Source organism: Platalea leucorodia, assembly GCF_965183815.1.
Source record: "Platalea leucorodia genome assembly, chromosome: 2".
In the NCBI taxonomy this organism is placed as follows: Eukaryota; Metazoa; Chordata; class Aves; order Pelecaniformes; family Threskiornithidae; genus Platalea; species Platalea leucorodia.
In genome coordinates this window covers 14,799,791-14,823,147 of record NC_138824.1, presented here as the reverse complement: position 1 = coordinate 14,823,147, position 23,357 = coordinate 14,799,791, and the positions used below count along the sequence as shown (strand labels likewise).

The 23,357-nt window shown below is 35.7% G+C and overlaps 1 protein-coding gene across 1 annotated transcript in view; it reads left to right on the top strand.

The window, feature by feature from the left end:
• PGR (progesterone receptor) overlaps positions 1-23,357 on the top strand; it is a gene marked incomplete at both ends in the record, with an annotated part of 38,190 nt that overhangs the window by 9,200 nt on the left and 5,633 nt on the right. The window contains 4 exons of the mRNA XM_082330953.1: positions 7,732-7,848; positions 15,798-16,100; positions 17,500-17,644; positions 21,118-21,248. Coding sequence (XP_082187079.1) covers positions 7,732-7,848; positions 15,798-16,100; positions 17,500-17,644; positions 21,118-21,248 — 696 coding nt within the window. The remainder of the gene's footprint in view (positions 1-7,731; positions 7,849-15,797; positions 16,101-17,499; positions 17,645-21,117; positions 21,249-23,357) is intronic.

Below are 23,357 nucleotides of genomic sequence, written 5' to 3'. Positions count from 1 at the left end.
TCAAGATAAATTGCATCCTAAAGTGCCTGTTGTTCTCTTCTGCCCAAGGAGGGAGTGTACGCTACTTGTTTTGATGGATGTCCACACTTTGGAATCTAGTTAGTGAAATGAATCCCCTCTCTATGTTTTTTTAGCAGTTTGTTGTCCATTGGGTGTTTTGATCAACAGGCAGCAATATTTGTTTTTTTGCACATTGCCTGTTTCTGCTATTGATGTTTCTGTTTTTTCTACCTTTCTTCCTCTTAGAGTGAGTGAGTGACTCTGTCCCACCAGTTCAGTTGTAGGACAAGTCAAAGAATAAGAGGAAAATATATATGAAAACACTTATCATGGCAATGTGCTGTAATACTTTCACTAACATTAGAATGATAGGATGACTGAAAGACAAATATAATGCTTCTTTTGTTGGTAGAAGAATACAACACTCGGGGATAAGAAGAACAAATGCTCCTTTAATGGTGTATACCTCTGAAATAGTTGGAGTGCTTTTAAAGTAGGTTTTGTGTTCAAATCCCATGTTCTATATCTATAAGAAACAGACCCCTTACTGATAAAAAAGCTGGCAGTTCCATCATTTTACATATTTATACTACTGATGTAGTTAATTACTTAGAAATGGTGACCAAGGAGCAATTGTGACACAGTGCCATAAAAAGAACTGGAAATACTGACTTGTAGAAGCCAGCATCTCCTTCTGAAAGGCATTAGCTGTGGAAAATTTGTACTGTTGTCAGTTCCCGTATTTAGACTCAAAGACTTTATGCCTTTCAAGATGTTGCAGTGGTAAACAATCTAAGCAAACTACCTGAAAATCAATATGAAATAGTAATCGTGATTTTGCAGTTCATGATAGTTTCTGTGAAATAGGACTTAATTTTGCTTCATTTTGTTTTTCTGTTTTTTTTTCTTATTGGAAATGATGGGACAGGGAAATTAAAAAGATTAAAAAACAGGATTGTAACTTTTAGCTCTGTCCAGAAATGAATGAAAATAGGATAGCTACATTCTGTTTTGTAGATATAAAACCGATGTGCTCAGGTTGCTGTCTGGAGAAGTGATTTTGGAAGGAAAAAGACAATGGTGTTGCAGGATTCACAGCAAAAGGCAGGAAGATTTCGAGTTCAGGATACAAGAGGAGGAAAGAGTCAGTCAAGGATGCTGCAAACATTGGAAGTGCTGTGTTGAACAGAAGGAAAGCAGTGCAAGATACCCAGTGGTTTGAAAATGCTGCTTCCCTTCCAGAGAAACCAATTTTGTGTGGTCCACTTAACACAAAAACCTGACAGAGGACTGTAAGATTACATGCTTAAAACCAGCGGACAATGTTAGTGGAAGAATACCAGAAGTTGTAAGTAGAATTACATCAAAAATTACTTGTAAATCTGTTCACCAAAGGAAAATACACTATAAAAAACACTAGGATTGACTTAGGAATGAACATTTTATGGTTTTACGTTCTTTTTGAACAAAACATTTTTACTCAACCCTTTTTTTCATCACATGTAATTAAGGCAAAGGAATGAAAGACTAGCTTCACAAAGATGAAGGAATTACTACTACCTGTTATAATCACAAAGCCCATCGCTGAGTATGTAGACAAGGTAAGGCAGTCACCCAGGACATGAGAGCTATGTTCATCATCTCAAGTGCCTGAAGGGAGTCAAACACACCTTAGCCTCCTTGCAGTCCTGATCTCCAGGCTGTTGGATGACATGGGATGCAATCATTCTTTATTGTTTTCACTTTGAACTAGATTATTATGAAGAAAGGAATTCCACATTGTTTCAGCTAGAAGAAGATTGCAGGATGGAGCATACTCACGAGTTACTCTGCTATCCACTCTTTGCCGTCTTTGGTCCATTGAATCCTAAATTCTTTGCTGTGAAGCAGATTTGCATCAGTAGCAGATCTTTATGCCAGTATAGACTACAGGGTAGTAGTCAGGACACCTGCTTAAGAGTTGGGAAATGAGAATTTTATTTCAGTGGGCAAAGAGGGAAATTGAAAGCAAGTCCCCCACGAACTACTGGGCTTTTTATAAAAAGATTATGCATGGTAAGGTCAGTGGGGGATGTGTTTTGTTGTTAAGTGGTTAGAGTCTTAAATCTCACTTCAGGGACTTTTTAGAGAAAATGTTAGCACAGAAATGAAAATGGTATTAAATAATTAAAAAAACATTATTTGAGGGGTGTGGAATCTTGGAGATTGTAATGGCATACAGGGACACGAAGGGCGTATTTTCAGTATTACAAACTGTGTAGTATAGATTCCTGGTTCTCCAAGACCAAAGCTCATAAGCCCACGTAGTGGGAGGCAAATTCAACCCACCTTTGCTGTTTTGCACATGGAAACAGTGTAAATAGGGGAGAGGTTGATTTAGAACAGAGCAAAGGTGAAGTCAGCTGTGCTTCCCATTTCTGATGATGAACTAAGCCAGGCGGTTTGCCTAGTTGTGGAAAACCTGACTGTCGGAGCAAGTACAGATTAATCCTTACCCTAGTATATTGTCTTAGCTTCCAGAAGTCAAAGTTTTACTCAAAAGCTACATCTGCACCATTATATTTAGTATAGGTAGAGAGGTGAACCTATTTTCCATTTTGTTTATTTTGAAACCATGTTTATTATCAGCTTCCACAAGAACCCTGGACAAGGAGTTCCAGACTTAGTTGTGTTAAAAGAGTAATTCCTTTGTTTTTTTTAAATCTATTGATTTAACTGATACTTTTGAAAAATATTATGAGGTAAAGCATATTGGTAGTGAATTATTGAGCAAAACTTGGAGGCTAGCTCTCAGGACATAAAAATCGACATTGGGAGACATTTGGCAATAAAATAATTTACAAAGACATGCAATAGATATCTGCAGGTTTTGGACAGAAATCTAAAACTAGACTAAATAAAACACTGTGATATATTTTGCAAAGAGCAGTCCTCCAGTGGTGGGGATAGGATGATTTTGTAAGAAAGCATTGCCAGTTGCGAGTGATACAGGGAGGCAGAATCACATATGAGGGAGAGAAAAAAAATTTGAAAAAGTACTTCTATGTGCAGACAGGAGGAACTGAGAGTTTGCAAAGAAGTGCTTTGCTTTTGTGCAGGGTGGCAGCAGTTCAGCACAGATGCGCTTACACAAATAACTGATTGCTTGCGTCTGATACCCTTGGTGCAGCTAAAGCTTTTTGTTTTCCATATTTTGCACATCTGCAAAATCTCTGCAACTCGTTAGTTTACTCAAGTGATTTTAAGTGACTTAGAGCATGGCAGTGAGCTAAGTTGATAGCGCAGTTTTTAAAGATACTGTGCGTGCTACTTCCAGCAGTATTTGAATTAAAATTTCTCAGTGCTGGAGTATGATCTGTGCAGCTTTACTGATAGCAAAACCTGTGGTGGACCATTGGCATTTTGACGACTTTCTGATATAAACGTGCCACTAAAGTAAGAGTCATTCCAGTATTTAAAATTGTATCTGCTTGTTTGCATTAGGACTTCCACCTTTGCTAACACAAGTGGACTTTGATGGAGGTTAAGAAAAACGCTATCCTACAAGAATCTGGAACATATGAGGAACAGACGAAATCATCTATATTTTCTCCATATTCTCAATCAAATCTAGGTCACAAGCTGATACATTGATATGTCGAGAGAGAGCGACAATGTGCAATTTCAAAAAGAGGTGAAAAGTGAACATGTATAGGAATCTTAATGCTGGGTGAAGACTTCCGAGAAAGCGGCAGTTGCCAGAAAGTTGCCAGATTCATATTTTTGTAAGAAACACAAATATCAATCTTTACTTTCTGACCCGTGCTCTAATGATTAGACTACTATCCTGTTTTTTCTGGGTTTTTTCCTGGTTATAATGACAGTAGTCATATAACAGATACTGAATGACGAGCTACCAATTGAACAGGAATTTGATCTTGACAAGGGTCTTTGGATACTTCATTGGTACATGTATTTAATATAAATGTAATGCTCACATATTGAAAAATGCTCATCTAAGCTATGCTCACATAGCATAGATGATGCTAAGACTGAGATATAGCAAATGTATTATCAAATAGATGTTTTAGCATCCCATGAAAACATTCCAGACAGCTTCATCTCACTAAATATTGTCCCGTAATTTTGAAATTAACCAAATACCTGGCATGTTTTCCATTTCTTACACAATCTGTCCTTCAGATGGTTGCTGCCACTTAGATATTAATGTCAAGCAAGTAGCAGTTTCTCAGAACCCAGCTCTGCACAATGGTAGAAACGGTTTCAGATGAGAACATTGACTCAGATTTAGCTATAGATAGGAGTTCAAATCAGATGACTGAGGTAATAAAAAAATCCGTGCCAGACTTTGAAAAATACTGTATAATTGAACCTTATGTGTTTTCCAAGTAAGTTGCAGCTGAATGCGAATGAATGGAATACACTTTGGGACGGGAGGTTTTGGGGAGAGATTGGATAGAGGTGAGCGGAGTGGAAAACTCACATGAAGGTGTGATTCAAGCTCAGGATATGACTGTGAGTTTTTTATAGTCTTGAAAACAAGGAAGTGGTTGACAGTAAGAATCAAGAAGTGCCTGAGATTTTATCACCATAATCTCATGGGAGGGTTGGGTGGGCAGGATTTTGGCTTTTTCTTAGTTCTTTTTTTTATGCTAGTATCATAGAGGCTTTATGGAAGAAATAAACTACGTGAAAACATAATAAAGATGAGGTCAATGGTCATTATTAGATTTTTAAACACAGTTTATTAAATAAATAGGTATTAAATAAGACGATCGAAGCAAATTCTTACTGTGCCTAAATTTGAATAACAGACTTCATTTCTTCCATGGTATGCACTGGACAGAGAGATTATTTAATCCTGCCTAATCTTAAAATCTAGAACATATGAACATTGAAGAGTAGTTTTCATAATTGTGATTCATTCCAATTTGAAAATTTTGTTCAGTCTTGGGTTTATAATAAGCAGCTTGTGAGTTGTTATGTAATAATGAACTAATTAATGCATTTCCAATTGAAGTGGAAGTTGGATCTACTGATAACCCCTAGGCTATGAAGAGGTTTTTAAGAGCTGTAGCTAAACTTAAATGTGTATCTGTAAATTTAAGATTTCATAATGTATTGCACCCTTGATTTTTAATGCTTAATCTTAGATGCATAGTATTTAAACACTATTGTATAAATAATACAGGCTATTTAAATGTGTATCAGTATAAATCAAGCTGTTAACTTCTGTTTTTCCAGATAATTTCCTGTTCCAGCAGGAACAGTGTTGCCATTACTGCTTCTGCCCAAACTCCTCAGCCTCTTTTAGCAGTTAGAGCACACACTTGGGTGTTGAGTACTCAAACCACATAGTGATATCAAAAGCAAATTCTAAATACTGACATCAGTCTAGAACGTATAAACAGTGTTCTCTGAGTGCTTGAAGAGTAATAGTTCACAGTATGGCATTGGCTTTGGTAGATCAGCATTTTTCTGTGTCATTATAGGGGGAAAAGTACAACTTGAATGCCTATAGCATTGTGAGCTGCTTGTGAGCATTTACTGCCATACTGGGAATACATAGTCCATTTTTTGGTCTTGCAATGGACATGGGTTATACGGACTCAGACCATGGTGTGTAGACTCAGAGGATTCCCTAGAAAAGAAGTCCAGAAGAGATACCTTTCAGGGCACCAAAGAAAAGCCCCAAAACCAAGACACCCACAAACAAAACTTAACCTCCACTTAAGCGTTCCTTTGTAAATTAACTGTACATTAAAGCGTCAGAATGCCACAGTGCACAGATAATCTGATGCTTCACAGATTTTAGTTGAACTAACAGAGTTTTGAAATTGTTGTTGTTTATCAAAAGACTGAATGCTTTTGTAGCTAATAAAGGCAAAGCAAGACAAGGAAAAACTGCAAATAATCCCAAGGAAGACATGTTCAAAATGAGTGTTTTGCTTCCTGGTTTGCTGCCAAAAGCAAGACAGATTTTTATTCATTTGGTTACTTTTGGTAATGTTTCCTGTAAGAAGGAATCCAGGATTAGAATTAATGGGAGAGAGTAAATGAGAATTTCTTCTGATTTACTGCATTACTAAATACTTTTTAAATGCCAGGCAATGCATGAGGCAACTTTTATTTACCTGTTGTTTTCTAAAAAAAGAGAAACAGTTATAAAAGTGAATTTCAGGCAATTGGGTTTCTTTCACTAAAACCAAACAAGTTGTTCTTAAAAGTATGGGTAAGAAGTAAATTAATTATCTAAAAAAATGTTAGCACAGAAACAAATGCATTGTTTCACATGGTTTAGCACTAACTCTTTTCTTTTGTTAGCACAGAATGTTCTTTCTCCTGCATTTTCATCTGAGGATTCGTTTTCAGTTTGTCTTTCTTCTGTGGAGAAAAGTTATTGGTGAACAGTGGCTCGTTTTACCATGTGCAGAGAAAGGACAGAATAGGGTTGTAAAGAAAGCTGAATAACAGCATCTGAGTAGAATAATCATCTCAGATTTGTTGGCTACTGGTGACTTCAGATGGCTAACAGAATAATACTGATCTAGAAACTAGTGAAAGTTTAAAAGGTTTGGTATTGATGTCTGTTATATTTGGAGGTCCACATCCACAATATTCCATGAAGGAAGTATCCATGATATTGGTACTTCTGCAGTTTGTCCATACTTTTTTTGATCCATTTTGTTGCTCTCAAAAGAAATACTGTTGGTTGGTTGTTTTCATGCTTTCATGCTAGGGGCTGGTAAGAAACTGAAAATACAGAAATAAATAGAAGATGATGTGCACAAACAGGCAGGATTTTAAAGTTAAACCTTATAGGGTAAACCTGGGCTTAATTTGAAAGGATATGTGAAAATTAGCTTTGACTTCTTCTTACTTATGTACTTAGCTTTGTTTACTTATTCAAAATTAAAATCAATCACAGAAATTATCAATATTATACTAAAGCATGAAAGTACACTTTTTCATTCTCTTCAAGTCAAATTTGGAAGTATCACTGAAGTTTGTGTTCAAAGGAATGTCAGGATATTAGGTGAATTTAAGTTTTTGCTCTGCTGGAAGCTAATTTCATTAAAAAGATTCCATTTTAATACAGCAATGACAGGCTTTTCCTAACTGAGTCCTTCAGAATTAAACAATAAACTAAGAGCTAACCTAAACCAAAAAGTTACAGCCACCTTCTGTTTGTCCTTTTTGGCTGTGTTGGCTACATCTGTTCAGCTGATATTTCAGCAGGTCTAGTCCAAAACTGCTGCTCCGTCAGAGGTAATTTACTCTGCTTACAGGGCTCTTTTTTGCACTGCCCCAACTTCTTCATTCAGTTTTGTGTCGGAGACTCCACATCAATCCAAGCAAAATTTACTTAAGTTCTTTAAAATCAGGAACAATAACTTGAAAGATAAGCTTGAAAGAAATGAATTGGTCTGTCCTCATGCTTGATTTACTTAAGAATATTGATAGTACAATAATTTAAGCAGTTCATACTGTCTGCTAATTATTTTGGAATTTTGTAGATGGGGAGTTTCACTCTTAAACAGGCCAAATAAATTATTATATGTAAAGAGTAACACATGATTATTTGAAAGTTAACATAAAATGAAGGGAGTCCTTTAATGGTTCAAGTATACTTTTTTTGAATACTCTGTTATTTTTGGAACATTTATACATAGAAATAATTTTGTCATGTTAGAAAACATAGTATTAATCCTGTTTTTCTCTTGACTACAGGGCAGCACAACTATTTATGTGCTGGAAGAAATGACTGCATCGTCGATAAAATTCGTAGGAAGAACTGTCCAGCATGTCGCTTGAGGAAGTGCTGTCAAGCCGGTATGGTCCTGGGAGGTGAGCTCCTTTTCAAATCTGATTCAGAAAAATAGGCAGTCAAGAACACTACTGTCACTCTGTCGAGTTTAAACATTACTTTGATGCTGTAAAGGAGAGAACCACATTAAAATGTTATTTTTGGAAGAATTACCCAGTGTTTTAAAATTCCCTATAATTTTTCTTTCATGAGTATGGAAATCCTGAAACAAAAATACCTTTCTGTAGGAATCTCTTTCTCCTACTGTGTACCCTTATACTCATTTTCTTGCAAGGGCAGGAATTGTGTCTTTGGTGTGTATTTATTAATAATTTTGGATCAGAAAATTTCATTTAGGTAAAAAATAAAGAAGCAAATTGAGATTGATGCTACAATGAGAATCGGTACTATCCCCTTCTCTTTTCTGTTGCGCTCTCCATCATTGCTTTGAGTACATGTCAACAAAATTATATCCTTCTGTTCCACCGAAGAGGGCCAGGCAGTGCTTGCACCAACACTACAGACTTTGCATACTAGATGCTGGGAATTCCCATCTGTGTATTAGTTCTTGCTGTAACAGATTTGCTTTTTTTATGTAGCATTAATCAAAAATTGAGTACTGTGCCTTCGAAAACCTACAGGGAGAAAATAATGTAGGATCAGTTAGTCACATGGCAAGTTTTGCTGTGCTAACTTGCAGGAATGATGCATACTTTTCCTGTTTTTTTTTTTTTTTATATTTTTCATGAGAACTTTAGCTGTATAAAGTTTTGGATCAGCACAAAGCTTGAAAATACATAAGACTGTAAGAAAATGGCTATATAAAGATGATAGAAAGAATGTGTTCTCAAAGGGAATTAAAAAAAAGGAAGGACAAAACCCTGATTTCTTTCTATTATAATTTATTTTAGTGCAGCAAACATCTCTCTCTCTGTCTCTCTGCATTTTGTGTATTGCTTTTTATCCCTGAAGGAAGAATGGGCATTATATACTGTACGTAATTTCATTATTTTACTAATCCATGTTCATTCATAAGTTAAAACGTGTATGTGATTTTCAGACTGACAGTTTGATTGCACAGCTGTACACTTTCAGTTCATGTAATATTGTATGGAGTTGGAGTATTCTGCACACATGGCCGTTGTGGCATTCTTACATGTTGTACTTTTATCGGTGATATAAACCAGTAGTTCCCAACCAGTGAGGAGCTGTCGCTGGGTCTCGGTACTTCGTCTTCGTAAGCGATAGTGCTGCAGCTCCAGGGAACGGCCATCGGGATGAGAGGAGGGCGAGTCGATGCTGCGGTATGGACTGTGTTCTGTGTTGTACCCCTGAACCTCCTTAGACCTTCAGCGCTGCCTCTCCTTTGAGTTGTCTTCTCCAAACGGCATCCCTCTCACCCCACAGCACTGGAGATAGAGTAATGAGAGCCATCAGTCTAAGTGATGTTACTGTCTCCCTGACCTTCCTGCACCTTGGTCAGTCAGTGCTGCCTCTCAGTAAGAAAAATGGAGCTGAGAAACATGTTGGTGGCACCAGACTGGGGGAAGAGGGACGAAAGGAAGAGAACATGTCCTTTGGATCCTTCTCAGAGAGAAGCCGTGTTTTAGAGCTGGGGTGGGAGTGCATTAGAGAAACAATATTACTTACAAAGGCAGACTTTTCACCCTGAACCTGAAGGATTGTTTGCCTGGGTTACAGAAGAGTCTCCCAGGTTTGGAAGGGGAGAAAACAAAGGAGGCAGAGGGGTCCAGAGGGGGCTGTGGAAAACGTGTGGTAAGAATGGAGACTCGGGAAAGGAGGAGGTGGCAGGTATAATGTCTGTCTTGTAAAGTTTGGGACAACTTGTAAGGTTGTCTTGTAAGGTTTGAGCAACTTGATCTATGAAAGATGCCCCTGCCCATGGCAGGGGGTGGACTAGGTGATCTTTAAAGGTCCCTTCCAACCCCAACCATTCTATGATTCTGACTGGTGTAAATTAATACAGGTAAAAATTCATTCCTGGCTCTGAATTTTGCACAGCCAAAAGTTTGATGATGATCTAACCTGAACTTTCATGTGTGATAGCCTGGATAACATCAATAACTAAGCCCCAAGTATTTTAAAATCACAAGCAGCACTGTTTCAACAAGCAGAAGTCCTTTTCCTTCAGCATTATTCTGCATAGTAATTCTACATAGGAAAAGTAGCCAGAAGGCTTGACTTCGTTCTACATTTTGCATACATTTATGGATGCTCGTTTTCCTAGTGGTTTTTAATATATACATTTTGCTCTGGGTGTAGGTAACTAAAATGGAAAAAGTTTGACGCTTTTGCTAGCAATATTTATGAGACGGTATGTCCTCATTAGTGTGTCCTTATATGAGGATGTTATGGCCTCACACTTGAAACCAAAACCTGATGATAAAGTTGCTCTGACTCTTAGTTCTTTACCATCACGTATGAAAAGAGTAAAAACTTCCTCTTTCTCTTTGGATGACCTTTTTTCTCAGCTAGTACTAAGCAAGTGTGAATAGTTTCTTTGTATTTAGAGCTAGATTGTTCTACCTAGCCAGTTTGTTGTGTTGTTTAGCCCTTTTCTGTGCATACCTAAATAAATCTGTCTTCCATTTTTTGAGGAGACTGTTCCAGTCTAGTTCCTCTAGTTCTCAGAGGGCCATGGGATCTCATCAGATCTCTGCCCTGATATCCCCACCTACCCCATCTTCTGGAAGGAAGTGATCTGGCAGCAAATAGGAAGAAGAAAATATTGAGGCAATGAAAAAAAGGAACTATCAAATGGAGCCAGGACTGCGGCATCTCTAGTTTTTTCTTAGCTGCATCAGGTTGAGTGTAGTATTTCAGGTGCTCCTAGTGATGTCAACAGATTAGGAAGCTGATTATTCTATGCAGATTGAAATTGAGCATTTAATACTGAAAGGGGAAGAAAGACAAATGTAGGCAAAAAAAGAAAGAGGAAAACTAGAGTGAGATTATAAATGAGGATTTAAAATTCAAAAAGGCTCAAGATAGACTGTTTAACCGTAATGCTCTTTCTACCATTACCATCATCTTTCTTACTTTTCTCTTCTGCCATTTCTTATACTTCCTTTATTGTATCACACGAAATGTGTGTATCACACATTTCCTACCCATGACTTGCCGTGCTGATAACACTGTATGGTTCATATATGGGATACTACTGAGCTTACATAATTTTCCCCGGGATGTAAGTGTCCATAAGCAAATTTCCAATTTGTGGAGCAAATTACATACGTGGATACATCGTTGAATATTTTTAACAAATCCAAATTGTCAATACTTTAAATCTTTTCCTGTGTTTACAGCCTATTATATTTTAAGATTTTTTGTGCGTTTTCTGGTTTCTGCCATTCAGAACTGACATAGATATACTTTTGTTCCTTTACTCCTGCTACTTAGTTTCTTAATGCTAGCCTTCAGTTACTAAATGCAGACCTCCAATATTGCCTAATCAAGGTGAGAAAGACTAAGATTTTACAGGGTGTTAACTATAAGATTCTAAAGATTATCATTACAGTAATTAAATTAAATTTACTGCTGGGAGACATACACTTATCTTCCACTGAATGTTACTGAGTGGCAACCATATAGATAGAGAATAATATTATATTACATTGACAACAGTTCCATTTTCCAACCCTAATATCAAAGCAATTAAATGAACTTGAATTTTGTTTTAAAATAAATTATAGTCAGTTGTAAGTAAACTATAGGATAGCGGCAAATAGCTTTAGCAACTGATTTCACTGTATGGACTGTTTCTTCTTTCTTAATATATACAAAGAAAGTATCAATGAAAATATATTTCATAATTCCTTAATTATCATTCCCTTAATTGTCTTTGAGTTTTATCATCTCATAACTGGACATGTTAATCTGTCCCCTTTCTAATCTTCTGCCTAATAGGACAGGAGGTAGCTGTGTCAGGTCCTGGAATAAACAAATACCCAGGTTTTTTATTTCCTATCAGTGAATCTAATTTTCCCAGGCCAACTATCACAGATTCCTTGTTCTGCTGTATTGCTAAATTATAGCTTTCTTCACTGTTTCAGTCAGCTTTCAGTCCACATTGCAATGATTACGTGGAGACAAATCTGAATTAATTTTCCAGGTAGTATTTTCTGAGGTAGCATCAAAGGGTTTATTAAAATCAAGATGTATTACTTCTGCTTTGCTGCTTTGTTCCTTTATTTTGTATACACCCTCCTAAGGTGTACACAGCTTGTTCTCCTACACAAACTTAAGAGCATTGTGACCTTAAAGTCAGAGCCATAGTGTTCTGTCAAGAATAATAAAATCATTGACATTTTTCTCCTAATTAAAGGGTCTGGAGAAGGATAGTGAGATGTTAGACTTTTACTAGAAACCTGGCCATTTTAATATGAAATGTCTACTGTCAGTTATGTTTGATTGGCAGTATGGTTCTGCATATCTAGTTAAAAGAATATTAAAATACAGAATTACGTATTAAGGAGGAAATAATAATATATTTGATGGTGAGATTAAGTAGATATTATTTTTTAAATTTCTTTATGTTTTCTAGGTACAGGTAGTACACAAACACTATACATATGCTATTTACAGTAATCAAGGGTAACAGAACTGTGAGTACTAAGAAACTGCTTGAGTGGTTGGCTATCTTAAAACAAATTAATGAAAATGTTACAAAGAAAAGGTGTGCTGTCTGAATATGCACAAACAGGTTTTAATATTAAAATAAATAGTTGCCAGCGCGGATTAGTATTAGTATAATAATTAGTGGAGCCATTTAATAATAAGTGGAGACATTTGTTTATCTTACAGCAGGAAATTATCTGGATATTTTTGTAAGCAACAATTGAATAACTAAGCTATTGTCACATCTCTGTTGTTTTCCATATGTCCTTAAGAGTTTGCGTTAATTTGACATGGTCTCCTTCTGGTAGGTGGGAAAGTTTACTGTGAGTTATTAGTAGCCACCTCTCCAGTAGACAGGTAACAAGTGGAGTTGCTTTACTGGTGGCTGTTAAGCAACATAATTAGAAATAAACACATAAGCAATTCTGCAAGCCAGTGTGACATTAATTCTGATACATTTAATCACTTGGAAACATGGGTACTTATTAACTACTAACATTTCCATGTGATAAGCACTCTGTTTGGTTTCTTTCTTTACTTGTTCTCTGAACTGTAAAAGTATCTGAAGCCATTATTTCAGAGAATACCTGAAATCATTATTTATGAACTATCAAATGCATTGTTCCTTCTGGTTTCCTTCATGCCTAAACAATAGTTAGTGGGAAATTCCCAGCATGTTTAGGACTATGTATAGCTTTGTTATGATAGAAATTGGCCCTAGGTCTCGTCATAATATATTGGCTATTCTTTTGGTTCAGCCGTAACATAAAGTGTAAGTTTGTGTTTCGTTCTTTACTAAGGAGTCACTAATCAGAAATATTTGTATTCTTACCACAAGTGATAAAAAGAGCATAAGATTGCTGGGGCACTTGATAGTAAGCTAATTAAACTCACAGTTAGTGGGATTATCACCCCTGACTTCGCTGGATGATGAGTGTTGCTGAAGAGCCCATCACTCATATTTATAATATCAATAAAGTGTGTTTCTTTACGTTTTGTTTAGTGTACTCCCTTTGGATTTTAAATAGTTTTTAAATTTAAATTGAAGTTTTGCACTTTTGTGTACAACTTACTTTTTGTATGTGAAATGCGTAAACATGCGTATTTATGATGGGATAACACAAAATTATTTTTTTAAAAAAGCAGATTTGGGATTTTAAGATTGTGTTCATCTGCTCAGTCCCATCTGGTTCACAAACAAGAGGATTGATTCTGCCTCCAGTTATGCCAGTGTACATCAAGAATAATTAATTTAAGTAATAAAATTTGTTCTGTATAAAATATTTAGAAATAATATAAGAAATCTTTCCATGTTTGATGTATTAATCTTGCTTGAAGTTATACTATCCATGTACTAATGAATGTCTTAAAAAGGTCAATTTAATTCTCTAAAGCGTACATCCTAGGTCTTCCAAAATGGAGACACTGGATTTTCACAGAATTTGCTATCTTCTATAATAAAGGAGCACCTGAAGAAAATGGAATAGGCATGTTCCTAAGTAAAGCCATTTTTGTCAAACCTTTCTGTTTTAGTGTGTAGTTTGGAAGACAGGGACTTTCCAAGGAGGAAGGTAATAGATGAGTCCGACTATGCTAGCATCTCTCCATTCCTTCCGTGAACAGTTGAGAGAGGATTTAGAGCAAGCGCTGAAGTTTAGGGACGCTTCCCTGCTCCAGTGTCCTAGGGCCTCTTTGGTGCACTGGCCGCACTCTGGCAGCGCGGCACTACTTTTAACGAAGATAAAAAGAAGGCAGTAAGAGATGGAGAAGTCTTTGTCTCCTTCTTTTAGGATGTGATAAGTTCCCTGTCTAATCTTTCATTTGTAAATAAAAGTACCATTTTTCAAAAGACAATTTGACATGCATGTTACAAACTGGATTTTAATTCAACCAAATAGATGCACAATGTTATGCTTCTGTTACCTTTCACCTTCTGTGCTTACAGAGTGGTTTATGCATATTGCCATTTTATAATGAAGTTTCTCAGTGGTTCAGCAATTTGATAGGCATGGTTTTTCTTTTCATCCAGTGAAATATGGTGCATCTCTTTTTCTATTATTGTTAAAGCATGCAACGCCGCAACAAGTAAAAATATTTATGTGATTTCTGCATTTTCTTGGAGCAGAACCTTCTTCTTACTGTTTTCTTTAAGGTTGAAACATATAAACTTTTTATTTTTCGTTGTTGGCAGAATGATTTACCCTTCGTTTGTAGTCACACTGCATCTCTCTTACTGTCCCACTGTCATCTAAAGCAGACCATAAATACCAGTATCTTTATTGTATTTTTTATTTGTTATGACACCCTTTTTTCACTAAGCAAAACTTGTTTGGCAGAACTGAGGAATGTAATGATCCAATGGGGTTTTCATCACCTTTGAGGGTCTATTTGTAGTGCATGTGTCCCATGCAGCCACCTCGACATGGATTTGCCTTTTTATTGAAATGTGTAATACAGTAAGATGTTACTGAGAGTTATTGTCTTTCAGCCTCTGAAAGTTTGATTTTCTGTGTCTATATGGTGCACCTCCAGACTGTTTCCATGAAAGAAATTTGAAGAGTTGCTACCTAGAGCTCTGTATGTTTGAATAGCCATACCAGATGTAATACTGTGCTTATTTTGGGAAGACAGTTCAACTATTTGTTTGGGTTTTTTTTGTTCTTTTTTAGTTAGCGTTCTTCAAACCAGTGCAGTATAGAAATAAGAATTGCAGATACTGAGAAAGAGAAATTATTCTCAGAAAGGGAAGAGTTTTGTAAGTGTTGACATGTGGTTTTACAGTATTTGTTGGCTTTTCACTCATCCCCTGAATTCTATTTTCTTTCTGGTAAACAGGAGGAAAATATTTCAGTACAGATCATCAAAATAGAATTTAGCCATGAGACTGAAATGCCTTTATGGAACTGGAGGAAAGGAATTTCTGTGTGTAGTAATTAATTACTAGCATTTTTGTTTCTGAATATTAGGGAGAAAAAGAGAAACAGTATCCTTAATTAACATTGAATAGAAACTGGATTGTAGAGCCAGCTGGCTCAGCTGTTGGCATATGATAGAACAGTGGGAACTGAACCAGAAAACACTTTCTGAGGTTACTGTAACCTAGAATTCATGGCAATAATTTTAATGGGTGGGTGCCATTCATCTCTTAGTGAAGGGAGGAGGAAATGGAGGGAGAAACTCTTAAGAATTTTCCATGATTCTTTCTTAATTATATAAATAGTCAAAAATAGAAAATGTATTCAGAAGGCAGTTCTAGCTTCCTTGTATAGATTAAAAGTGTACTCCAGCACTACGGGAAAATATTAATGTTTCTGGTTAATACTTTTTAACAGATAACTATTTTCTTTTTCAGGTCGAAAACTTAAAAAGTTTAACAAAATTAAGGTTGTGAGAACATTAGATGTTGCACTCCAGCAGCCAGCAACCCTTCAAGATGAAAGCCAATCTCTAACCCAAAGGCTGTCCTTTTCTCCAAATCAAGAAATACAGTTTGTTCCCCCAATGATAAGCGTTCTGCGAGGCATTGAGCCAGAAGTTGTCTATGCTGGTTATGACAACACAAAACCCGAAACACCAAGTTCCTTGCTGACCAGTCTAAATCATCTTTGTGAGAGGCAGCTTCTGTGTGTAGTCAAGTGGTCTAAATTGCTACCAGGTAACAGCACTTCTTATATGTAGTGAGTTCTAGTTAAGCAAATATGTCATAGGACAAGCAGTCAAAAGAGAATATTATTGTCTGCCTGTTAACTAATTCTTAACAAATTCTGAAATTATTAACCTTCCACTTCATCAGATAATATATGTACCAATCAAATACATTTTAATAGGAGGGCACTCTTAAAGGAACACAGATGAATATTTAGACTCACTCCAAAAAACAACAGAAGCCCAGAGAGTTCCTGTATATGATTGTTATAGCCGCCTTTCCACCCAGCCGCTCCTACTCTATTATTCATTCTTTTGGTATGAAAAAATGTTAATATTTCTGCATATTCTTTATCCTTATTAAAATGAAGTTTTGAAAGCAACAGAGAAAACTTGTAATAAATAGTACCAGTTAGGACTAAGCAGCCCACAAATAGGCTGGTAATGAGAAGTAACTGGATTTATGAAGATCCAAGAGTGGGTTCCAAAACCAGTCCATGTTATGTATGCACGTGCACTGTATGGTCATAGGGGCCTGATCCTGGGATATATAAAAATCCAGATATTGACCAGAAAGCCTGGAAGTACAGTTTCATGTGAGCTCAATTTGACACTTCACTGCTGCAGGAAAGGGTAGTCCCTATCACTGCTCTTCTCCATTGCAGCTTGCACTTGTCAGACCTCTTGGTTGAACTGATTCATCTCATTAAGTGAGAAGAAAACAACCCTTTTTTTTTTACCCTCTGTAGTTTTCTGATGGCTTCATGAGCTGAACCAGTTCACTGAGGGGTGGCATGAATGCCAGAGCTTGCTCGAAGGAGGTAACAGGACCAGGTAATGAAGAACAGGACGACTGCTTTCAGGGGCAGGAAGCTGTGAGATTGACTCAGATACTTCATAGCAATCTTTGAAGTTATCAAAGAGCAAAAGTTATCATCAAAGGCAAACACACAACTGAATACTCTTTAGTTAAATGTAAGAAAGATATTCATATGTGGATGTTTATTGTATTAAAATATATCTCTTGTTAAGAACACTAAAGTCCAAGCTATCAATATTAAATAAGAGTTAGTTACAGTGATCATGTTATAAACTGTCATATTTTTACCAAAGGAAAATGAGATGCATTCCTGGTTCCTGAAATAGTCACTTCTGACTGCTAAAGTTAATTTTGGTTTGATCTTTTCAAAATATTGGATCAGAACAAAAAGACAAGAGGTTAACTATCAACAGTGAGATAACCAGTTATTATACAAACTTCACAAACTTCTGAGAGCTACATCCCCAAAAGCACTTGTCTTTCTAGGTGTTCTCAGTTTTATAGCTCAAAGTTGTAATCTCAGAACACCTGCTCAGCTGTTCTCTAAATGAGAGTTATAAAGTATTTTATCTTTTAATTTCATTTCCAGGATTTCGGAATTTACATATTGATGATCAGATAACCCTCATCCAGTATTCCTGGATGAGTCTAATGGTTTTTGCAATGGGATGGAGATCATACAAACATGTCAGTGGTCAGATGTTATATTTTGCACCAGATCTGATTCTAAATGAGTAAGTAGACTCTGCTGTCGCATAATATGAATGACATTTTGAACTTATTTGTGCCAATGAGAATGTGACTTCATTGAGGTCAAGATTTCATTCATTACTTGTTCTGTTTCAAAATTAACAGCAGAGGAAAGTCCTCTGATCATATTAAAGTTCAGTAACTTTGGGAAGGGTTTTGTGGGAATCCCAAATATTCTGTTGACATGGACAAACAAAAGGAGTTCAAATAATATTTTAATTATCTAAGACAAAAACAAAAAAAAATACCTGAATTCATCTGAATCAGACATGAGTTAATGTTTAATAAATGGAACTAAGCAGGTTTTTCTTTGATCATTGTTGTTTGAGTGGATTTTGCAAATAGTTTGTATATAGTCTAAAATACTCAGTTTTGACACTTTCTGATAAAACTCTGCTTTTCTAAAAGTACATTTATTGTTAGAAAATTGTAATAATTTAGCAAGAAGGAATTTTAATATCAAGGATAAAATATGCTCTTTTCTCGTTGGAGGCGGGGATTGTTGGCTTAGATTTTCCTTCACTATGCTGATGAATTCAGATAATCTTCATTTCAGTCTTTGTCAATTTTTCAGCACTGCAAATTATCAAAGGTATAATTTTAGATACTTTGGATATAATACATGGGAGGTTTCCAGGAACAGTAAAACGTAATTTAATCTCTGTACTTATTTTTCCTTAATACATTTTTCTTAGTTATTTTTTCTCAAAAACCTAAAAGGACTTCTATGAAGTGAGATGAAAGTTAAACAGGTTTTCTTGTAAGACATATCTGTTTAAGGATTAAGAGGTGGATTTGCAGAAGATCTAGGCACCTGAATTTAAAATCTATAGACATCCAGGTTCTTCCCAATGAAGTTCTCTATAGAAAATATTCAGTCAAGCTGGCCCAGTAGCTCCTGACCTTTTCTCTTCCAGATGACTGTAAATCCCTGTGAGGTTATAGAGTAATGAATTCTTTCTTCTCCCATGTGTATTAATTGTGCTGTACAGATTGAAGTACTTTGAAGGGATGAGATTGAGAGAACTTCTGACTGTATTCTGTCCCAGCATAGTCTGTGATGTATCTCATGGTTACATTCAGAAGAAACACAGAGTGAGAAGGCTTTAGGCAGTAATGTCATGTCTTAGGGAATTACCCTGTATGTGAACCACTGCTGCCACCTTGTGAAGAAGACTTTCTTCAAGAATAGGGTTGAGATTTACGAACCCTGATTATAATCCCTCAGGGACAGCTTCTTGTTTGCATCACAAGACCGTCTACATTGAGAAAGAGGTGGACTGACAACATACCCTTCTCTTGGTTGTAGAACATCTCATCAGGGTCATATTAGAAACGTTATAAACAAAGAGTTAGACATGAAAAGTAACTGGCACACTAAATCATAGCTGCAACTATTTATTGGGAAATAAGTTAGCTTTTAGATCAGTAAAGTGTAAGCAACTTCCTTGTCCACAATGATGTCTAAGCTTGTACTTTCATGATCGCTTTAAGCAAAGGTAAGTCCTGAACACAGCCAAAAAAGTCAACTCCACCTGCCTCCCTGCCCTGGTCATGCATCCCCATGCTTTCACTTAAGCTGGATCAAACACTATCTGGCTTCACTGTCAAACAGATAAGGAAGTGATATGCTTGAGAAATACCCCAGAAAAAGTCATTAATTAGCAGATGGAGGTGGTCCCTGATCTTACTCACCACGTGGACATGCAGGCACTGATGCCAGAACAGCATGTGTGCACACCTAGAGGTGGAAAGAGAGAATGGAAATTCCTTCTACAAGGGCAACACACACTTGAGTTGTTTCAAAATGACCATGAAACCGCAATCCAAAGGTTGTTTCACAGCCAATCTGTCATTTAGTGAACTGAGTTGTAGTGCTCCTTGGGAATGGCTTGTTTGGTAACATCAATTTCAACCAATAAAGCCAGAAGTGTTAATCTGACAATGATGTCATGAATTAGTATTAAAACCCTACAAGGATTTACTGTTACTTATACTTTGCAGTGTCTGAAAACATGACTAAGCACAGCATGTAAGCATACCCTGAAAGCTGCTGTCACCCTTCATAGCTACCACTTAGGAACAGAGACTACCAGAAAGGAATAGGAAGGGAGATTTAAAGTAGCTATGGAAGTAACCAGTCCTTTCAGATCTAAAAGATTAAATTTCTGTGTTTAAGTCATTTAAGAACTGGTGCGAGGTTTCAGACGTTGAACAAAGCTGAAGTAATTTTCATTTAAGATAACAGCAACACTTAGCAACATGATCTAGATGTCCCTGCCAATTGCAGGGGAGGTGGACTAGATGGCCTTTAAAGGTCCCTTCCATCCCAAAGCATTCTGTGATTCCATGCTTGAAATAACAGAAGACAAAAACTCAGTGCATTGAGAGAAGTCTTTTATTCACAGAAAATATCTTCTGGTTTCATTGGTGATGGTGCTATCTGCAGTCAGGTTGGAACGCTGATCTGAACTTCGTAAGGGGGACAGGCAAAATTTAATCTTGTCATTGTTGTACCTCATTCATCTGGATTGGGAGGCAGCTTTGTAAAATTAGCTGATGTTACTGGATCTTCAGGTTAATGTACAATGAATTCAGTTTAGTTTACAAACTATGAAATGCTATTGTTGCAGTAATTTCAGTTGAAAACTGCCTTCCCAATAAATATAGGCAATAAAATATACATAGTATATCAGAATCTTAAAGAGAAAAGTAACATCTAAGTGCTGCAAAGAACTAAACAGTTTTATATATTTCCTTGTGTGATTTGTCCTATTTAGTTCTTGCAGGAGTTTAGATAAGGCTGTATTAATGTCTAAGTTTACTTAAATACTTTTTGTATATATTTACATTTAAGCTTTTTAACTGTTTCTTTAATGGCATAAAATGATACAAAATAATATCATTGCTGTTAGCAGTACAATGCTAGACTTCCAACAAAGTATTTTGATGCAGACATTTTTGCAAAACCTAAGAAGTTTTCTATAAACTTTCAGGTTTATCCCGATTTTATGCTTTGAAATCTTTCCAGAGAATGTAAAAATCTGTCAACCTCCAAAAGAAAAAGAAAGTACTTCACATTAATTGTTAGGGTGTTTTTAATTAATAAAATCCTTCTTCTTTGGTGGTTAGCATTCAGCTTTGATAGTCTCCAAGGTTTTTTTTCTGGGCAGCAGTAACAGATTAAACATGCAAAATAATAACACATTCATTAGGATTAAAAAACTAATGTAGGTACAAAAAAGTCAGAAAATAGTTTATAATTTATAACCTCTTTATATAAACATCTTTATAATTATATAAACCTCTTGTTTAAATTTATAACCTCTTTCTTTAATTTCTGTAATGTGGTAATTAAACTGCTAACAAGGCACTGCCTTCAAGCATTTAGTACTGGAGCCATTCCTTTTCTTTTTTTTCATGTTTTCTAATTTTTTTTACCTTTTCTGGGTGTAAGACAGAGGATGAAAGAATCATCGTTCTATTCCCTGTGTCTATCCATGTGGCAACTCCCACAGGAATTTGTCAGACTTCAAGTTAGCCAAGAAGAGTTCCTATGTATGAAAGCACTGTTACTTCTCAACACAAGTAGGTTCTTTTATTTCTTTGTAACATATCACTAGTAAATGAGTTTTGAACCATATTGTTTAACTTGACAATTGCTAAGCTATTTGGCTTAACAAATGGAAACTTCTTTAGAAGGAATGTTAGTATTCCAAGACTAAAAATATTTTTTTCTAGTGTTTATAAGGAACAAATAATTCGTGATTCATTGTTGATTTTATTCTGTGTAAAGGTACTGGGGAAATGTTGAATCCCTTTTGATATATAGCTATATGTATTAGACATTTTCAAACCAAATGTGCAGTATTTCTGCCTGGAAGCTCTTCAGCTTAAATGACTCTACACAGATAAAAAAAAAAAAAAAAAGTACAAGCATTAGAAATATATTAAAAAATGTTTAATAAATTGTCAGGACTGAGGGCTTTATCTTGGCCAAGAACTTAAAGCATGCTTTCTCAAAAGAATTAGGGAGGTGGACACGGCAAACAATACTAAAATTTATTCAACTTTTTATAGTTATAAATAGGTCAAGTTTAGCACAGATATAAACAAATGGAAGTGTTTTTATTTAGTTTGTTTCTCTAGAACAAAATCTGTAGTCACTTTGAATCATGTGCATCTTTTAAAGAATTCAGCATACAGCTGCATTCCACTTTAAATGGGAAATGTGGTAGTTGATGCAGTTATCTTCCAAAACCTTTTCTAAAATATTAAAATGTACATCTGCTGAGGCCATAATTGTTAGTTATGAATCGACAAATAGAAAGTTTTAAAATGGTACAGGTGCTATTAGAAATGAGAATAAGCACCTCCGAGAAGTAGAATTGGAAGGATGTTGAAGTTTGGTTCTCTGCACACTTGGGGAGTCGGAGGAGAGATGTGCAAATCCTGCATAACCTGCTTGTTGAAAGATAAGGAACTAAAATTTATTCCCTCTTAAGCTGTACTTGGCTGGTATTTGCATAAGCTCATGCTTAAAAAAAACCTTGGTCTCAGCAGAGCATAAGCAATAAAGATTAATTTTAGCTCATATGAACATAAAAATTACTAAAATAATAGCAAAATGCCATACACTCTGCTAAAGCAATAAAAATAATGTGGGCAAAAATCCCTCTCTGATGCAACTCCGGTTGCTTTGTTCGAATTTGAATGTCTTCCTATTTTAAATGTTTTCCACCTTGTTTCCATCACAAAATGAACTCCCTTGTCTCTCTGAACCTTAGAGGGAAGTTTTAAATTTCAGTGAAATTTAGATACATTTGTGATATTCCTGCTCTCCATTTCTGTCCCACAAAGTTCAAATCAAATTCAAAAAGAACATTGCAGTGGTTCAATACCTCTCATTTACGAGTGCATCAATTTAACAGCTACCATTCTTTAGCAACTGCATTGCCCTCAGAAACTCATTTTTAAGATTATATGTTTATAGATATGCAAGAAATGAGTTTAAAAAAAAAAAAAAAAAGAAAGTATTTAAAAAGAAAGTATTTCTACCTGTGCTGATGAGTTTTGCTTTTTGTTCTCTCCTGCACTTATTGTCTTATAGGAAAAAACAATTTGTCAGATCTTTGGGAAAAGGAACACACCTAACCATTGTTGCTGAGAGATTTAATAAACGTTTGGTACTGTATAAATATAATTCCACAAAACTATTTTCAAAAACCATATAACCTCATTGTTACTATAAAGTGTTTTTTAAGAGTACTTTTATTTTAGTCATGGTATTCATCTTAATCCTCTTCAAATATGAAAGTATGGCCATTTCAAGTTTCATATACTAATAGTAAATCAAGTCTGAACTTTTAGTCTCTCATTCTGTCTTGTCTGATTTACTATTTAGATGAACTGTTTTTTACTTTTTATATAATTTTGAATAAACCGTAATTTGTATTAAACATAACTAAATGTCAGTCTTGATACATTTCTAATTCTGAATGGAAACCCCAGCCTAAGTTTTAACATCGTTTTTGATTTTACAGTTTTTCCATTGAGTTTGCTGTGGCTTAGACGTTTTCTTTATATTGTACTTGTGACAGTTCTAAAGCTGTCTTGAAAGCAGAATTAGTCTTTGAAAAAAGTGGACCAACATTTTTATTTTCTGCAGTTGTTTCCATTTTACAGGTCCTTATTTAC